At 37.2% G+C, this 18,426-nt stretch overlaps 1 protein-coding gene across 5 annotated transcripts in view; it reads left to right on the plus strand.

Moving 5' to 3' along the window:
* TRPC3 (transient receptor potential cation channel subfamily C member 3) overlaps nt 1-18,426 on the plus strand; it is a 72,695-nt gene that overhangs the window by 27,975 nt on the left and 26,294 nt on the right. For all 5 annotated transcript variants that reach the window (XM_023217541.3, XM_031935320.1, XM_023217540.3 and 2 more), the window contains exons 4-7: nt 8,828-8,992; nt 11,674-11,890; nt 13,358-13,591; nt 16,196-16,460. In XM_023217541.3, coding sequence (XP_023073309.2) covers nt 8,828-8,992; nt 11,674-11,890; nt 13,358-13,591; nt 16,196-16,460 — 881 coding nt within the window. The remainder of the gene's footprint in view (nt 1-8,827; nt 8,993-11,673; nt 11,891-13,357; nt 13,592-16,195; nt 16,461-18,426) is intronic.

The raw sequence follows: 18,426 nt of genomic DNA on the forward strand, positions 1-18,426 counted from the left end.
TTTTACATTCTTATGTGAATCCTTGCAGCAAGTCTGTTATTATTCATTTTATCTACAAAATACATCAGTAGATGATGGGGTTTCTATTCTACAAGGAAACTGAGGATTGCTAAGCTTCAATGACGTGTCTAAGGTCACACAACTATGGAGTTGGTCATGCAGGTGCCAGAAATAAAAATTTTGATTTTTTACTCTGGTTACTGCAGAAAAACTGTTATGTGTTTCTATTTGCTAACTTGTATGGGGCTTTTAAATAATTCATAAAAATTGTAGTTATAATGTTTCACAATAATAAATATCTCAGTTATCCAGAATCCAATACTTTATACATGTTATATAACAGATTTTTTTGTACTTTAAGAGAAACTGATAAATGACAAAGAAATAATCTGTTATCAGCTCTGATTTTATGAAGTTGATCAATTTACAAAGAGACAAGTGTTCTATCTTTTCTGCAGTGTGACATGGTGCTTAAGAGGACAGGCACTAGAGCCAACCTGTAAGGATTCAGGTCCCGACACCACCATGTGCTCCTGTGTGACCATGGGCAAGTCACCTAACCATCCAGGCCTCCATCTGCTCACTAGTAAAGTGAAGACAATAGTTGTACCTACTTATTCATTTGTTTAAGGATTGCATGAGATAATGCATGTAAAGTAGTTAGCACACAGTAGTACATAGTGATTGCTCAATAAGTATTAGCTATTAATAATAACATTTCTACATTATGAAAATTCATACCCAGAGTGATGTCTCTCAAGCTACTTAATCCTCACTCATCAAAGACAGATTTCATGCCGCTTGTACTGAATCAAGTCCTTAGTAAGAGGAGTTTATTTAAGCAGGAAGGAATTTAGTAAGTGATATTGAGGAAGCTCACAGAATCCTAAGAGGTACAGGAACAAGCTTATCTAAGCTGTGCTTCCAAAAACCTCACCCAGAACCAGGCACAGCGCTGACCTGCTAAGGGAGTTTCTGTGGCCCAAATGGAATAATTCTGTCTCTGCTGCTCCCATATCAGCACAGAGAGGATGCTCTGAATCCTGCCTGTTTTCATATGGCTCTTTCCACTGGTCAAAATGCCTCTGATCAGTGGACCTAAGCCAATGTTTGCACCCTAGCAGCAAGTGAGGATGGGGAAATCTCTCTCACTCTGTCTCTGTCTCTTTCTCCTCTTTCTCTCTCCCCTCCTGTCTGTCTTTCTCTCTTCTGACACACATACTTCTGCTACCACAGTGTAGAAAACTTATACACATAGTATTTGCAAGATTTTGGTCAACCATTAATGGCAGATCTCTCCTCTATTTCATAAGACAGTCAAATGTGAAAATTCTCAGTAAAGATGGAAATAAAACCACTTTTCAAAGAAAGTATGTTACAAGATAATTAAATTGGCTAAATTGCCCTCCTCTCAGAGCGTTCTTGCTAGTTGAGGTTTAGTTATTAATATATTGAGGGAAAAGGATAATTTTGAGCAAGATTGATAGTAAACTGTTTTTCAGAAAACTCTGTGGACATATATTCATACATCCTGCAATATGTATCTCTTTTCTTTGGCACCTGAGAGAATTGATTTCAGTTGTGACTGGTTTTTTATCATTGCTTTGAAAGTGTTATATGAGCAGAGACAGGTCATCTACACTTGTGCTTCTGTCAACTAAACTGCCTTGCAGAGTTTCTTTCTTCCTGCATGTTAACTTTAAATAAATTGGCATGTAGGTTACAATGTATGAGGTGTCGTTAATAATAAATTGATACCAGTCAACCATCAGGCAACCAAAAAAAATATTTAGAACTGTAAGGAGATTTAGGACTTTGCAAACCTTCCTGGTTTTGTTTGTTTTATGCTGTAAAAGGAGTATTAATTAGAGTAAAGTCTTTGATTTGGAATCCTCACTCAATAAATGTATGCAAAAATTATATTCTAGAATAATAAATGTATGTAAGAATTCTGTTCTAGAATAATAAATGTGTATAAGAATTCTATTCCAGAGTACTTGCAAAGCCCCAATTCCTCCTTTCTTTCTTCCTTTCAAAGGCCTTCATTTTCAGTCCACACTCACCCGTCTTCACTCTCACAAGGAGGAAAAATATCACCCTACCCACTCCTGCTGCTTCCTTTTCCCACCATCTCATTTCTAGTCTCCAAGCAAAACCACATCTTGGGTTATAATGATGCATAAACCCTGCCCACTCTGGAGAGAGGTAGTCTATGGCCATATGCAAGTCATTGGGATTTCAAAGTAACTTTATATGGACTCCCCTACCCCCTGATAACATAGTAAACTCATATTTATTTAATCAACCCATAATTCCACCAAGGAAACCATTCCTATCTAGTGGTAAGCCATATTGGCCGCATATGAGACTCAGGAAGTCTTTCTTCTACCGACTGCCCAAGACCTACTCCCAGCTTTGGTTCCGAGTCTGTTGTCTTCTAACTGGGCTCATTATTCCCAGAGCTCTGGTCTTTCCTAGAAATCAAAGCATGAGTTCAACCCAGGCCTTACAGAACTCAATGATACTTAATCCAGTAAATGAATATATAAAACACCAGAATAGGAAGTATCTGACCATGAATTTAATGTTTATGTCAGAAAGGACTTTCTAATATAAAAGCAAAGAAATCTCAAAGCAAAAATACAAATAATCTGGTCACATATAATTTAAAACCTCTGTATGACATCAGAAAGATTTTAAACAAAAAAGTGAAGGGCAAACTGGGAAAAATGTTTTTTTTATTATAATTCACAAAAGATTGATCTTCTTAATATCCGAAGAACTCAAACAAATTTGTAAGGAAAACATCCAGAGCCCTGTAGAAAAATTAGCACAAGGTTTGAATAGGCATGTCACAGAAGAGAAAATTCAAATGACTAACATGCATATTTAAAATGTTCATACCTTCTAGTGATAAACGTATACTAATGTACAAATACCATTTTCCTTGTCTCAAACTAACAAAGAATAAAAATTTATAATTCTCAGTGCTGATAGTAAAACAGCAACCATCTGCCTGCATCTTTACTAATAGGGAATGGATTTTGGAGATTATTCATCCTAAAATCTTTTTTTTTTTTTTTTTTTTTTTTTGAGATGCAGTCTCACTGTCACCCACACTTGAGTGCAGTGGTGAGATCTCGGCTCACTGCAACCTCCGCCTCCCAGGTTCAAGTAACTTTCCTGCCTCAGCTTCCCGAGTAGCTGGGATTACAGGTGCCCATCACCATGCCTGGCTAATTTTTGTATTTTTAGTAGAGATGGGGTTTTACCATGTTGGCCAGGCTGGTCTTAAAATCCTGACCTCAAGTGATCCGCTCACCTCAGCCTCTCAGAGTGCTAGGATTACAGGTGTGAGCCACTGCGTCCAGCCTAAAATCACTTTTAAGGGATCTCTAAGGTAAATTATAAAACTGGAAGGATAGTAAACACTCTTACTATTTATAGAAATACCTATATTGTTCTTTGAAAAGAGAATGGAATAGACTGGAAGATGAAATTTGATTTTCTGAAAAATGGGTACAGGAAAATTAATTTTTAGGCAAAAACACTAATTTTGTTTAATTAGAATAATGGACTATTTGCCCCTTCCAAAAAGTCTTGAGTTCTAATTCTGACTCTACCTCTATCCTGCTCTGTGATGTGCAGCTGAACATTAATCCACTCCCCACCATAGAAATAACCAAAGTTCTACCTGCTTCACCATGAGCTATGTCTATTGTGAGAAAGTTTTTGACAAAAGATACTAGAGCTTGGTAGACCACTGAATCTGCAAAACTGGGCTCTCAGAAAGAGGAGAACATTTCCTGAGTTCTTCCTTTCTGTTCTCCTGAGTTCTTCCTTTCTGTTCTGTAGAGTAAGGGTTTGCACTGTTTTACAGGTTACATCAAGTCAATTAATATTTCCTCCATAGTAGAAATAGATTTAAATGTGGAAAAGCCATCCTAAAAAGAAACCTGCAGCAGTATAAATAGGATAAAAGCATCCATTGTGTATCCACTTTCTGTGCAAAAAGTATACATGGGAAGCCCAGAATTAAAGAAATGCAATGAGAGAGTGGTAAATATGCCACTGAGACTTTGGAATGGGTGTGCTGGCTGGCACAGTCCTGTGTCCTGTACTGCGTGGCCTCTTGTCCTGGTCTTCCCCAGGCACCAAGAGATAACAGAGCATTTTGCAGTCAGCAAGTTTGAAAATCCAGAAAACCTGTGCAATATAAGTTTTGGGTTTATATTTCACAATTCATTGAGTTTTAAAAAGAAGTTGAATTGCCTAGTTTTTATTTACAAGAATATTTTCCTTTAAATTGTATGAATTGTGGCTCTAACAGTATCATTAAAAACAAATCCAGAGTTCCTACCTGTTTTTACACAACAGTATTCCCATGAAGACAGTTCTTGTGAAGACTGATTTGATGCAAAACAGTGTAACATTAATTAATTTTTAAATTTAAAATTTGATTGTTTTCCCTAACCTCCCCTGATCAGTGGTTCAGTTTATAATCTATTAGTCATTTGGCAAGAAAAAAACATTTCATTTGTTCTCAATGCTGATTGTCCAGTTGAAAGATTGAGATTTTCTTGTGTCAAGCATTCTCTCTTTAAATCAGAAAACTCAAAATAAGGGTATTATTTTTGTGATGACTTCAATTTGCTGGTCCACTGAAGTTAGAAAACAGCATACAAATGTTATCCAGTTGGGTATAACTGGTGTAGTGACATAAGGAGATTTTTCAGGAGGTAAAACACTTTTCAGGTATAAAGGTCACTGCCCTATTTCGAAGTCATTGAGAAGACCAAAACTCATTTCCTAAAGGGATTAGCTTTTTTGCCTTCGCTTGCTATTATTGTACTGACTTTACTTTCTTTTTTGAAATGCTCCTTGTGTACTTGCATTAGGATTTTAAATCATTGGAGGAAAATCTGTTTGTGTGGATTAAATGGAATCAACAGAATCCAGGAAGTGGTGTATAATTATCTCAAAAAAAAAAAAAGAGTAGAATTAGTAGCATAGTAGATAGACCTGTCAACGCTGAATTTTAAAGTGTAAAAGGCAAAATGCAAAGACCACAATTTTGGTTACTACTTAATGTAGAGTAAGGGTTTGCACTGTTTTACAGGTTACATCATGTCCAAGATTGACCATCACATATATGCCATATGGAAAAGATTGAGTCCATCAAGTCTTTGAAGCTGTGCAGTCTTTATAAATATGTAATTAATGCCATAAAGCACATCTTCAAATTTAAAAATTAGTCCAAGGACGAGGAGTAGGAAAGGGAGATATACTATAACATTTATATTTCTGTCCTCAAGAGTTTAAAACCTAAGAACGACCAATGCCTTAGTCCACTTGTGTTGTTTTAATAGAATGCCTGAGATGGAGAGACTTATACGAACAAAACTTTCTTGTCTCATAGTTCTGGAGGCTGGGAAGTCCAAGATCAAGGCAACAGTGGGTTTGGTAGTCTGATGAGGGCTGCATCCTCTAGAGGGGAGGAACACTATGTCCTCACATGGCAGAAGAGTAGAAGAGCAAGCTAGTTGAATGCTGCATGAAACCTTTTTTATAAGTGTCTTAATACCATTGACAAGGGAGCAGCCCTCATGGCCTAATCACCTCTTGAAGACTCCACCTGTTAACTCTACCACATTGACAGCACCTGAATTTTGGAGGCGACACATTCAAATGATAGCTAACCAGAGACTCACAAAAGGGAAATTTGTTCATCAAGTCCATATAGACACATGTCTACCTGTCTCCTAACTTCATGGGAATTTTGTTTCCTACGGAAACCCTTGGTCTAAAAACTGCATTGTTGATATCCTAAGTGGTAATCTGATTTGATGACATTATGTATTCCACCTGTAGTTTACCCTGAATGAACCGTTACCTGTTCCAAGCTTAGCCTGGCTGCAGTCACCAGGGATGCCTTTTATTTATATCTAACTTCCCCCAAATGCAGATCCTTCAAATATCAAGATGATTATACCAACATTCAAATTAAGACTATTTTAAATTCTGATTAGGCATCTTGACAAGCATATGAGTTGAAGTCTCAGTTATAATAGCTTATTTTGTGTCTATTCAAAGCTTACTGTGTACCCTAGAACAATGACCTCTTATCACTTAATTCAACACTGATGCTTCCATTTTTATCTTCTTGTACCAATATACTTGCCCAATATACTGCCTGGATCTGGATCATACTGCCCCTGCCTGGATCATAGGGGGGGCTTAAGACATTTTGATGAGTGAATATAAATGAATGAATGAAGGAAGGAAGGACATTTAGGGACCATAGAGGGAGAGGTGAAGCAGGAAGGAAATGATCTAAATACAGTACAGGGGCAGAAGTGGAAATTTGGAGAAGTTCTCAACAAGAATCCTAGGAAGTTGTCACATATACCCAGGAAGCCTTCAACTTTGATTATATTCATGAGTTCAAATAATGATTGCATTGGTCTGTGAAATGCTGTTTTCAAAATTACAACCTTGGAAAAGTGACAAAATCTTGGGTTTGGAGAGAAGATCTAATATATCCTTAGCAACTAGCAGCTATTGAAAATCAGGGCCTGGGATTTTGAAAACTGAATGGAAAGGAACTCGCATGATAAAATATGCTTCTTAGTTCAGGCTGCTGTAACTAAGTACCATAGGCTGGGTGGTTTATAAACAACAGAAATTTATTTCTCGGCCAGGCACAGTGGCTCATGCCTGTAATCCCAGCACTTTGAGAGACTAAGGCGAGCGGATCACATGAGGTTGAGAGTTCGAGACCAGCCTGACTGCCATGGAGAAACCCCCGTCTCTACTAAAAATACAAAAAATTAGCCAGGCATGGTTGCACATGCCTGTAATCTCAGCTACTCAGGAGGCTGAGGTAGGAGAATCGCTTGAATCTGGGAGGCGGAGGTTGTGGTGAGACAAGATTGTGCCATTGCACTCCAGCCCTGGGCAACAAGAGCGAAACTCCATCTCAAAAAAAAAAAAGAAAAAGAAAAAAAAATTATTTCTTACAGTTCTGGAGGCTGGAAATCCAAAATCAGGATGCCAGCATGGTGAAGATCTGGTGAGGGCTCTCCTCTGGGTTGCAGACTGCTGACTTCTCATAGTATCCTCACATGGTGGAAAGAGAGCAAGCTCTCCCACCTCTTCCTATCAGGGCACCAATCCTATTCATGAAGGCTCCTCCCTCATGATCTAATTACCTCCCGAAAGCCTAGCTTTCTAATACCCATCACACTGAGGCTTAGAATTTCAAGATTATAACTCAGTTAATTATTTCAAATCTAATGTTCGTAAATTTATTCTCACCACCTCTGTCCATGGGTCGTTGAGTTCCCGTGTATGGTGGTGCAGAGGCAGCCGCCAGTGCAGCCATCAGTCGACTTCTCCACTGGTTGCACTCTAGGGGCAAAAGCAAGGATTTGGGAGAAATTGCATCTCCATCACCTGTCCTGGGAGATGAGACTTTCTTTTTTAATTAAAATTGTTCATGGGAAACTATGCACCAGCCAGTGGAAACCTGTGCGTTTCCTTGTAGGTGGACTTTGATAAAGAGCCAAATATTAGTAACTCTAGGAACTGCCTGGAGTTACTAAGAATCATCAGGATCATTAACTACAACTTGATTAAAGAGGAACCTTTTGACAAGTAGGAACTGCAGCTACTCTCTTTGTTTCTCAGTTCCCAAAAACATTTCATGGGTGTTTCTTAACAGGTTCATTGTTACTGTTTATTCTATTTTTTAGAAGACAGTGACACCTTGATTTTTGTGTTACTAAGAACTCCTTTAAAAAATATGTTGTCACTCATAGTTGATTTTTGAATTCCTGAGCTTGGACAACGAGCATATGACCATTCATAAAAAGGCATATCTGGCTACAAATGGGCAGATTTTGGCATAAGGACCTTTACATGGGTCTGACTACAAATACATTCTGCTTCTTGAATAATGACAGGGCTTTAAAGAAATCCCAGTCCCTCTAAATGATGCAGGCAGATAACTTAACAAAATCAAATGGGAAAAAAATCAAATGGCTGGGCTGAAATAAGTACAATTTGCTCACTTTTCCTGATTAGAATTTTATTTATTAAAGAACTGCTGAAGATAAATAGTCGTGATATTTTGACCTTTTGATAAAGGAAGCAATAAAAAAGAGGACAGGAGGGAAGTGACATTTGATGTCAGTTCCTGGAAGAAGTGCATGTGTAGACCCAGCATAATATTTGCAGGTTCATTGATTATTTTTCAGACCTTTTACAGATTTGCAGTAATAGTACATCATTACACAAAGGGCGCATCATGCATTTTTTTTTATATGTAGCATTTTAGGGGTTGCTCACGAAACTTCACACATTTCTCTTTTAGCTATAGTCTACAATAAACCAAGTAACTTTTTTTCTTTTCCATTTTGAACTGAATGCAAGTAAGCTGGCCAACCGCAAGATGGGATACATTTTTACAAAAGAAGCCAGATGTCACCCAGATTCCACAGAGAAATCTGTGAATCATGGAGGGTTTCTATCAAAAAGAACTATGATTAAGGACAACACCAATTTTATCCTCTCATTTCCATTCTAGTTCTTCTATTAGTTCTGAAATAATTTTGAAAAATGGAGGGAAAGCAAAGAAGAATATTACCAGAACCTTCCAGTACCAATATGCTAGAAAAATATGCTTTAATGTCTTTAGGATGCACGTGTTGAACTACTGACAATGGTGTGGTAAGTAGGAACTGGTATTGACAAGTAGGAACTGCAGGTATTGACAAGTAGGAACTTACCTTTCTTTCCCCTTCTCAAACTCTCTCTCTCCCAACAGTTTGTGGCTCATCCCAACTGCCAGCAGCAGCTCTTGACAATCTGGTATGAGAACCTCTCAGGCCTAAGGGAGCAGACTATAGCGATCAAGTGTCTCGTTGTGCTGGTCGTGGCCCTGGGCCTTCCATTCCTGGCTATTGGCTACTGGATTGCACCTTGCAGCAGGGTACTCGCTTTCTACATCTATTTCCTCTGTGGTGGTGTACTATGTCTCTTTGGGATAAAAAAAGAAAAAGCTTCATGCTTAAGACTCTTATCAGTTTTACCCTGAACGTTAATTGACTCAAGAACACAAATTCTCCTTTTTAATTACTGGATCAATTCAAATAAGGGATGAAAAAGGATTTGGTACCAGTGGGATAGATCACATTTGCAGGCATAAAGTACTTAGGCTCGTTTAAGATAAAATCCTCATGGTAGACAGAGAAGGAAAAGGTGCTTGAATGAAGTAGCACTTGTACTGATTTTATTGACGGCTTAATAAGTAGAGTGTCAGCTGGGTTGGCCTGTGAACAGACTGGGGAATGGAGAGCACTACAGCAGTAGTACCAAGAAGCAGTTACACTGGGAACTAGAAGGGCAACCCATTTGGACCTGTCAGAAGAAATCCAAGGTTGAGTGTGTGAAGCACAGTTGAGAACAGTGGTGGTATCCAAAGTCTTCAAGAAAATGCATGTCAGGTTCCCCTAGCCCTTTGTTAATTCAGACAGTTCTTAAAAATGTAGGATTTAGGTTCAGGGATTTTAGGTTTTTTTAGATTATTTGTTTTTGCTTGGATCATTTTGGTTAGTACCTTTATTCTCCTCTCAACTTTCCAATGTAAAATCAATTTAGTTGTGCCCAAGAGATCCCCTAGCAAGATGTGGAAAGGAATACTATTCATGCCAGTTATGGGCACTGCCAGAGAGAAGGAGCTGTGCTGAGATCCTTTAATCCTGTTTTTACATTCTGAAATTTGGTTTTGTTTAAATCAGAGGTAGTTTCAAGGCAAAATGAGTCAAGGGCACTTATAAGTGATCCTGGAAATCTGTCATCTCTCTGGCTCAGCAGTCTCCCCCAGCAGAGTTCTGCTCTGCAAACACCATATACATGTGAGAACATTCATCCATCTCACTTCATCATTGAGCTGCCCATGCACGTTAAGGCAGAACGTTTGTCATTTTGATCGTGTCTGATGACTCAGCCAAGTTCTTCTGTTGCATATCATGGAAAATTACTTTAAGATTCTTCAAATACATAAACACTAAAGATGAAAAACTATAAATAATATGAGAGGGCACGCAATAAAACAAAAATCATATCTTACCCAAATAATTTTCCTTTCTGAAGGAAATGAGTTGGAAAGTTGGGGTTTAGAAGTGTTTGTCTCTTAGGGGAACTTAATCAGTTAAAACATTCCATCAGGTTTGAAGTAACCATCTTGGAGTCCACTTCTTTTCTCCCTGCACTTTTACAAGTACAACTAACAGTATGGCGTGCTCTGCAGAGAAGGGAAACATGGAAGTTGAGCCATTCCCAGAGCCCATGTTTAGAGCTGCCATATACCACCTATCTTATGACAAAAAGGCAACATAGCAAGAATTTTCCATGTATATCCCATTTTTGAGATTTGCATTCTGCTTTCTTTTCATGTTATTTAAAGTTCTAAGAGATTGACCTTTAGGAGAAACAGGCTTGGTAATTCCCAAGAAATTTCTATGTGCTATGGATAAGCTACCCCCAAACGTGCCCTTTTTGCAGCTGTGTAACAAGGTGATGTGTAAATGTGTTGTTTATTTTTCTGTGTCTAACATGGAAAATGTGACTTTTGTGTGCGTTCATGTTCAATCCCCAAAATACCTGACATCTCTTTCATCATTTATTGACATCACATCAAGGTTCTAGACCTACAAAAACATTTGTTCAGAGTTACAGTCCTTTAAATGTGAACCTCAGTACTTTATAAGGTCACAGACGGAGTTCAAAAGCAGGGTCTGAGAGTGTAGAAGAGAGAACATACTCGATAAATCTACCAAATGTACCTAATTCTTAGACTGTGGAGGCCCTTGGGACAGGAGGAATTGTTTTTTCATTTTCACAGGAACATGGGACTTTTAAGGACATTATATCATAGGGGATTTTAAAGGAGTCACCTTAAAATAATTATAAACTGAACTTTGGAAGTCCTTTTGTACCATTTACATGATTATCCAACTCAGAGATTACTTTCAATTAAGTTAACCTACTTAGACATTTTAATTATTGTGTATCTCCCTCTTCTTATTAAGGCAGTAACAGATGCAATATTCGTCTTAGTTCTAATATTTTCTGTCTTTTTTTAATAGCATACCAGGTATAACTTGATTTTGGAATATTTAGAAATGAGAACTAAAATTTACTTCTGTAGTAGTCATTTTTTTAATCTTCAAAGGGTTTTTAATGTCTTATATGAGTCTATAAGAACCTCATAACATCTCAGTTACAAAGCAATAAAGAATTACACAGTGCAAAGTTGAAGTTTCTTTTTCTAGACCCTAAAAATCTGGACTTTACATATTCTTTTGTGTAAAAATAAAAGCAAGAACCAGTATAGGCCCTGTGATTTCCAGAAGCGCATCTATGAATGCAGTCTACTGTAAGGCAAATTAGACATTTAGAAACAATGAATTTTGAAGACTTATTAAATTATTTTTGGAGGAAGCATCCCCCTAAAAAAGAATATTTTTCATAATGTAGAGCTTTTTGGAAACAGAAGCAGAATTTTGAGTGTTCTCCTTTCATCTATTTTTTTTTTAATCCTATATTGTAATCTCCACAAGTGAAAGCCAGATTTTCTGAAGCAAACTTTTCCTCTTTGTTTTGTTATAGCTGGGGAAAATTCTGCGAAGCCCTTTTATGAAGTTTGTAGCACACGCAGCTTCTTTCATCATCTTCCTGGGCCTGCTTGTGTTCAATGCCTCAGACAGGTTCGAAGGCATCACCACGCTGCCCAATATCACAGTTATTGACTATCCCAAACAGATCTTCAGGGTGAAAACCACCCAGTTTACATGGACTGAAATGCTAATTATGGTCTGGGTTCTTGGTAAGCCTTTTATTTATTCTACCAAAAAGTAATTATAGAAATAATTGCCATTTTCTATTGAAAAAAAATGTTATTATATCTTATATGTTGACAACATCACTGTTGCAAGATAAGCTAAATAGCAAAATAATCAAATAATTTTCTAGCTAGGTAATGCTAAAAGGTGTCCCTTAACACTAAATAAAATTTTTTATGTGTAACACGACCCTAATTACAAATATACCATGTTTCAGAAATCTAATTTCAATTATTGAACAAGATGTGAGTTTTAAAATGTGACTCACTGTGATCAATTATTTAATTGAAATACTGGTGAAATAACCCAATGACTATCAACTAATGACAAATCCTTTCTTTGTTGTTTAGTTCCAGAGATTTTAAGAGAGTTTTCATTTTCAGAATGTTTGTTATTAGGTTGGGTGCAAAAGTAACTGTGGCTTTTACTATTTTTAAAATGACAAAAACTTCAATTACTTTTGTGCCAACCTATTTCATCTTACAATAACCCATTTTGAATAGCTGTGTTAAAATAAGAATTTGAAGTAATGTGAGGAAAGGAATTTGTTGTGCTCTCTGCTAAGAAATGGAGATTGGAACCAGGTTGTTTATTTCTGATTAATCCGAAGTCGTTTTTGTTATCTGTTTTATCCAGTATGAGTCTTGATGTCTTCTCATTTTCTGGGTTAGTAGGTTAGTTCTTCCTCCCTCCTGTGGCCTCAGCCTAGGTCAAGTAATTATTTTATACATTTTCTTTTAAGCCATTAACTTTTTTTAAATTCTACAATATTTTCCCTTTATGTAGTCAGGACAATTTGTTAAGTTGTTAAGTTGTACTATTTTGTCCTCTTGTCCCAGAATGGCATTTTCTGCTTTCAGTTTCTTCAGAATGTCCTAGGGCCTCTCACTTAAGGGTTTCGTCTTTTTGAAATAATGTTGCTCACTTTTTAGCATGACATGCAAATGAGAAGAGGGGATAAGAGTGTGATATGAGTATTATTGGTAAACCGTTCTTCTTGTTAAAAATCTTGGGGACTTATTTCTCCAATAATCACTACGGTTTGATAACTAACCATTGTGATTATATAGAACATATTTTCTTCCCCAAAAGTCTTATAGGACAACTTGAAGAACCTTCCCTGCTAATTTTCTTTCCTTCTTTCTTCTCCTCACCCCCCTCCACTACCTCCTCTGCATGAATAGAGACATTTCTGGTGCCACATGTAGACTGCTTCTCCAAATTCTAGTGTTGTGGGGTGAATTATTTTCTTAGCAGAAGCCTCTTCCATTTAACTCTGCACAGGGCCTCAGTGACCATATAGTCAGTCAGTCAATGCTTTGTGATGCCTAGTACTGTGCTTGATGTGTAGGGTATTTTAGAGATACCTGTGGCCTGATGGTGGACACGGTAATGGCTTCTCTGTCTAGCCTGTAAAATCTGACCTGCACCTTCTGTATTTGTTGTGACAGGAATGATGTGGTCTGAGTGTAAAGAGCTCTGGCTGGAAGGACCTAGGGAATACATTTTGCAGTTGTGGAATGTGCTGGACTTTGGGATGCTCTCCATCTTCATTGCTGCTTTCACAGCCAGATTCCTAGCTTTCCTTCAGGCAACAAAGGCACAACAGTATGTGGACAGTTATGTCCAAGAGAGCGACCTCAGTGAAGTGACACTCCCACCAGAGATACAGTATTTCACTTACGGTAAGTTATTAGCTTCAGGGTCTCCTTATGTTTCAGGAAAGGTATTGGAACCACATTTTGGAAGGAAATGCCAATTAGAGTATGTTTAGTATAAGAGGTATATTGAATATTTATGGACAGTGGAGAAAGCATGAACTTTGGAACCTACAAAACTGGATTCATTTCAAGGCTCTGACCCCCTTTACTGTGTAAACTTGTTTAAGTCAACTTGCTTCACTCTGTCTCAGTTTTCATAGCTATAAAAAGACAATGTTACAAGGTGGAAGAAAATTACCTTTAAGCCTATAAAATAATTACTATTGGGAGACTGTCTTAATTAGGGAAAAAATAGTTTGATAAACTGCTTGATGTGAAAGATAAGTCCCTGAGAGCAGGAGATAGATAATAAAAGTTGCCAAACTGCTCTGCAGGCAAAGTGAACAGTAATTCAACAGAGGCAGGAAGTAGGTTCTAAAGTGACCATGAGAATGTAAGCTCTGGAGAACCAGCAGAAATGTTGGGGGAGGATGTTGTCCTGCTCACATGTCATGGAATGGGGTTCATGTCAAATATCTCTATATTATGAAGAGCAGTGAGACCTCAGCTGACACCCAGTGTGAAAGAACATTGATGCCTTCCTTGCCCCGAACAAACCAATGGTAAGTAATGTTAGCTTCCCTTCTCTTGAGGCCAAATTGAGGAGCCATAGTTAGCAAATTTGTATATAGTTGTAAAATCTGAAATCTGGAAAAGACTTTAGAAAGTGCTGTCTAATCTTCATCTTATAGGTAGGGGAACTCAGGCACAGAGTTTAACTGTGATCTGGTTGTGAAGAATAATTTTTTTGGGTGTAATTAGGGCACATTGTGATGAGTACAAGTAGCATGTAAACATTATTGAAGGCTGGACTTCCACTCCAAAATGTAAGATATAATTAAGCACCTCTGTTATTCTCAGCAAGCAAAGATTTTTATATATTAAGGAGACTTGTTCAAATGAGCAAATGATCACCATTTGTAATTAAAGAATTAATTTTAGATTGCATTTTATATATCTTGACTATTTCATAACCTATTTATTTAAATTTATTCATGTATATTTAGTGGCTGTTGTCTGGAAGGGATGGATTCAGGCTTCCCTATCTTCTATATGTATTGTTTTGATCAAGTTTTTAATCTTTCTAAGTCTGGTTTCTGTATCTCTAAAAGAGGATAATAATATCAAATCCATAGGATCATCGAAAGCAGTGTTTGACACATATTAAATAGTCAAGAAAGTTAGTTTTTTTAACTTTTATTTTATATTCAGAGGGTACATGTGCAGGTTTGTTACCTGAGTATATTGCATGATTCTGAGGTTTGGGGCTAGGAATGGCCTCATTACCCGGGTACTGAGCATATACCTAATAGATGTTTTTCAACCCTTTCCTCCGCCCTCTAGTAGTTTCCAGTTTTATTGCTGCTATGTTTATGTCCATGAATACCCACTATTTAGCTTCCACTTATAAGTGAAAACCTGCAGTATTTGGTTTTCTATTCCTGCATTAATTCACTTAGGATAATGGCCTCCAGCTGCATTCATGTTGCTGCAAAAGACATGATTTTTATTCTTTTTTGTAGCTGCATAGTATTCCATGGAGTATATGTACCACATTTTCTTTATCCAATCCACTGTTGATGAGCACCTAGGTTGATTCCGTATCTTAGCTATTGTGAATAGTGTTGCAATGAAGATGCAAGTGTGTGTGTCTTTTGGTAAAACAATATATTTTATTTTGGATATATACCCACTAATGGAATTGCTGGGTTGAATGGTAGTTCTGTTTTAAGTTCTTTGAGAAATCTTCAAAGTGCTTTCCACAGTGGCTGAACTGATCAATAAATGTTAAGTTTTGTTGTTACTGCAGATGTCTGCAATACATCCATTCTTTTGGGAGTGACTCAGTTTGCACAAAATTAACCACATAATATTTCATTGACCTCACAGGTCTGCTGCAGACTTAATAAGTGACCTTGAAAGGGTTTTTAGGGGTCCTCATTCTGAATCTGTATCCAAAATTCTTTTACTTCAGTGGCATTTTACATTTTTCAGGGACAAGTTATATTGCTGAGATATCATACTGTCAGCACCATTGTGATTCAGTGACATTCTCACTCCTCGAAATATTTTATTTGCATAAACTGTTGGATGAACTAATTTTCCCACAAAATATGGAAAAGAAGTTACACTCCAGCTGTGCCTATAGGATGACAAAATAACTGGTCAGTAAATTTAATAACTGAAGGGACAAATCAGTCAATTCAGTTGTTTTGTCATCCTGGAAACAGTCTGTGTCTAACGAAGTGTTTTAACCTCTTCATGTTTTGTATTTTATTCTGTTTCTGCTCAATGTGAAGTCAGCTTAGTATCTTTATAATAGTGTGCCCTCCATCAAAAGTAATATAGAGTTTACATTTCTGGTTGAAGATGAAAATAATCCCTGGACAGTTAATTAAATCTAGAGTAGTTTCAGCTGAGATGGTAACCACCTACCTACAAGATAGATCCTATTTAAGGTATTTGCTCTGCATAGTTGACAATGAATAGAAAGCTCCATTTTTAATCTCTTTCTCTCTTTTTTTCTAGCTAGAGATAAATGGCTCCCTTCTGACCCTCAGATTATATCTGAAGGCCTTTATGCCATAGCTGTTGTGCTCAGCTTCTCTCGGATTGCGTACATCCTCCCTGCAAATGAGAGTTTTGGCCCCCTGCAGATCTCTCTTGGAAGAACTGTAAAGGACATATTCAAGTTCATGGTCCTCTTTATTATGGTGTTTTTTGCCTTTATGATTGGCATGTTCATACTTTATTCTTACTACCTTGGGGCTAAAGTAAATGCTGCTTTTACCACGTAAGTAAAACATCTTTTTATAAAGGAAAGAGAAATTCTAACCAATCTACAGAAAGCATAGGAAAAATTTCTCTGACTGTAATAAAGATGTTTTTAAGCACAGAAAATAATCCATCAAAAACAGTTAGTGCTTGTGTGTGATTACATTGCTCTGAAGGCTCATCTCTGAGCTTAGTGAGAGTTTGACCACAGAATGGGTCAGAATTTGGAAAAACCCTAGACAAAACTGGCTATATTAAGAAAACAGGATAACAGATTTATAATACTGGGTGTCTCTTGCATTATGTATAACATTAAAATTAGTTTCATCATTTTATAGCCAGCACTCTTCTTTCAAAACGGAAGCATCAGCTTTTATTTTAATATATTCATTGATCAGTATAGGGAGTCGAGTAAGAGGAAATTATAGCTAAACATTTTATAGCCCACTATCATAGTAATACCAGTTTCTTCCTTTGGCCATGCTGGTTTCTGCACTGGAGACTCACCTCTTCCATGAAGTCTTCCTTGATCAAGTTTCCTTGGTCATTTTCCCTTTAAGTTCCTTCAGCATGAAGACACCCAGATTGTGAGATCTGTTCTCACCCAGTGGTGTTTGGTTGTCATGGACATAGGGCCCCTGCTGTGTACTGCAGTTCTTCCAGGTGGGGAGGTCATAAACCCTCCCTGCACTCCCTTTGTTCCCAATAATGCCACTACTGGAAACAAACTATACACTCAGTAAGTACTCTATAGACCACAGTAGAATATCAAGCGCTTGTAGACATCTCAATTGTTCTAAAATGAATTTTTTAATAGTTAATATAGAACAGGTTTTGGAGGTGAAAGAGATTTGAAACTCGCTTTATTGTAATGAAGAAAAAAACCTGTTTTGAACCCAGCAGGGAAATGACAAAGAGATCTTGCACACAATGTGACCCCTGCCCCCATTTTCCTTTTAACTCTATGGTAACTCATTTTACACATTCTATTTTCTTCACTGTTTTGTCTAGGGATGTGACCATACAATGTAATAGGACACAGGCTGAAAATCATGCAGACCTGGATTTGAATGCAATCTCTGCTGTTTTCTAGCTGTGGCTTTTGGTTAAGTTCCTGAACATTTCTCAGTGTCAGTTTCCTTATTTTTAAAATAAGCACAATAAAGTTTAAATAAGGTCGTTCTGACAATTATGTAAGGTGAGTTATATAAAGCCTCTTGCCCACAGTAGGAGCTCAGAACTGCCAGTGTCCTTTCCTTTTTTACTATCCCCCTCTTCCCACACATGCACTCCATATAGATTTGAAGAGAAGCTAGGGGCAGCAAGGTTTGCAAAGGAGCAAGAGGAAGGTGCAGGAGAATTTTGTGATACAGTCAAATAAATGGCAGGAAGAAAAAGGTTATAGTTTTTCTTACTCTCCTGTCAGCATCTATGCCATAACATCACACAGCCAAATGTTTCGTAATAGAGAGTAACTGTACAGGAATAGAGTTCTATTCAACCCTCCATCCTCAGGGTGTAGCAAAATTTCTAGAACATAATAGATGCTCTGTTAATATTTGTTTTATGAGTGAATGAATAAACTAGTACTAAAACCTACAAATCTATAAAATTCGTTGTTATTTAGGATGTGTTATAACAAACTTAAAACGTACTTTTTCACAAATCTTTCTCTGAGACAGAAAAAGACTTACTTTTGAAGATGTAATGGAATTTTATGTGTGTAAATCTTTAATTTAATTATTATTAATTTAGTTCACTAGTGATTACAGTTTGGTTCTGTGACAAAACCACCCAAATACATGTTGCCAAATATCATTTAATTAAGAGACAAAAGCAGGTAATTAGTCTGGTGAGGGTCTAAGTGCTAATTGTGGTGGTGGAAGAATCAGGAAGTACATTATATAAATTAAGGGAAAAGAACAGGAGTCTTTCATTCTGTGGCCTCCTCTTCATTTCCAGTTAAGTATTTCTAGGTAGGTAAT

The sequence above is a fragment of the Piliocolobus tephrosceles genome, chromosome 3 (assembly GCF_002776525.5).
Source record: "Piliocolobus tephrosceles isolate RC106 chromosome 3, ASM277652v3, whole genome shotgun sequence".
In the NCBI taxonomy this organism is placed as follows: Eukaryota; Metazoa; Chordata; class Mammalia; order Primates; family Cercopithecidae; genus Piliocolobus; species Piliocolobus tephrosceles.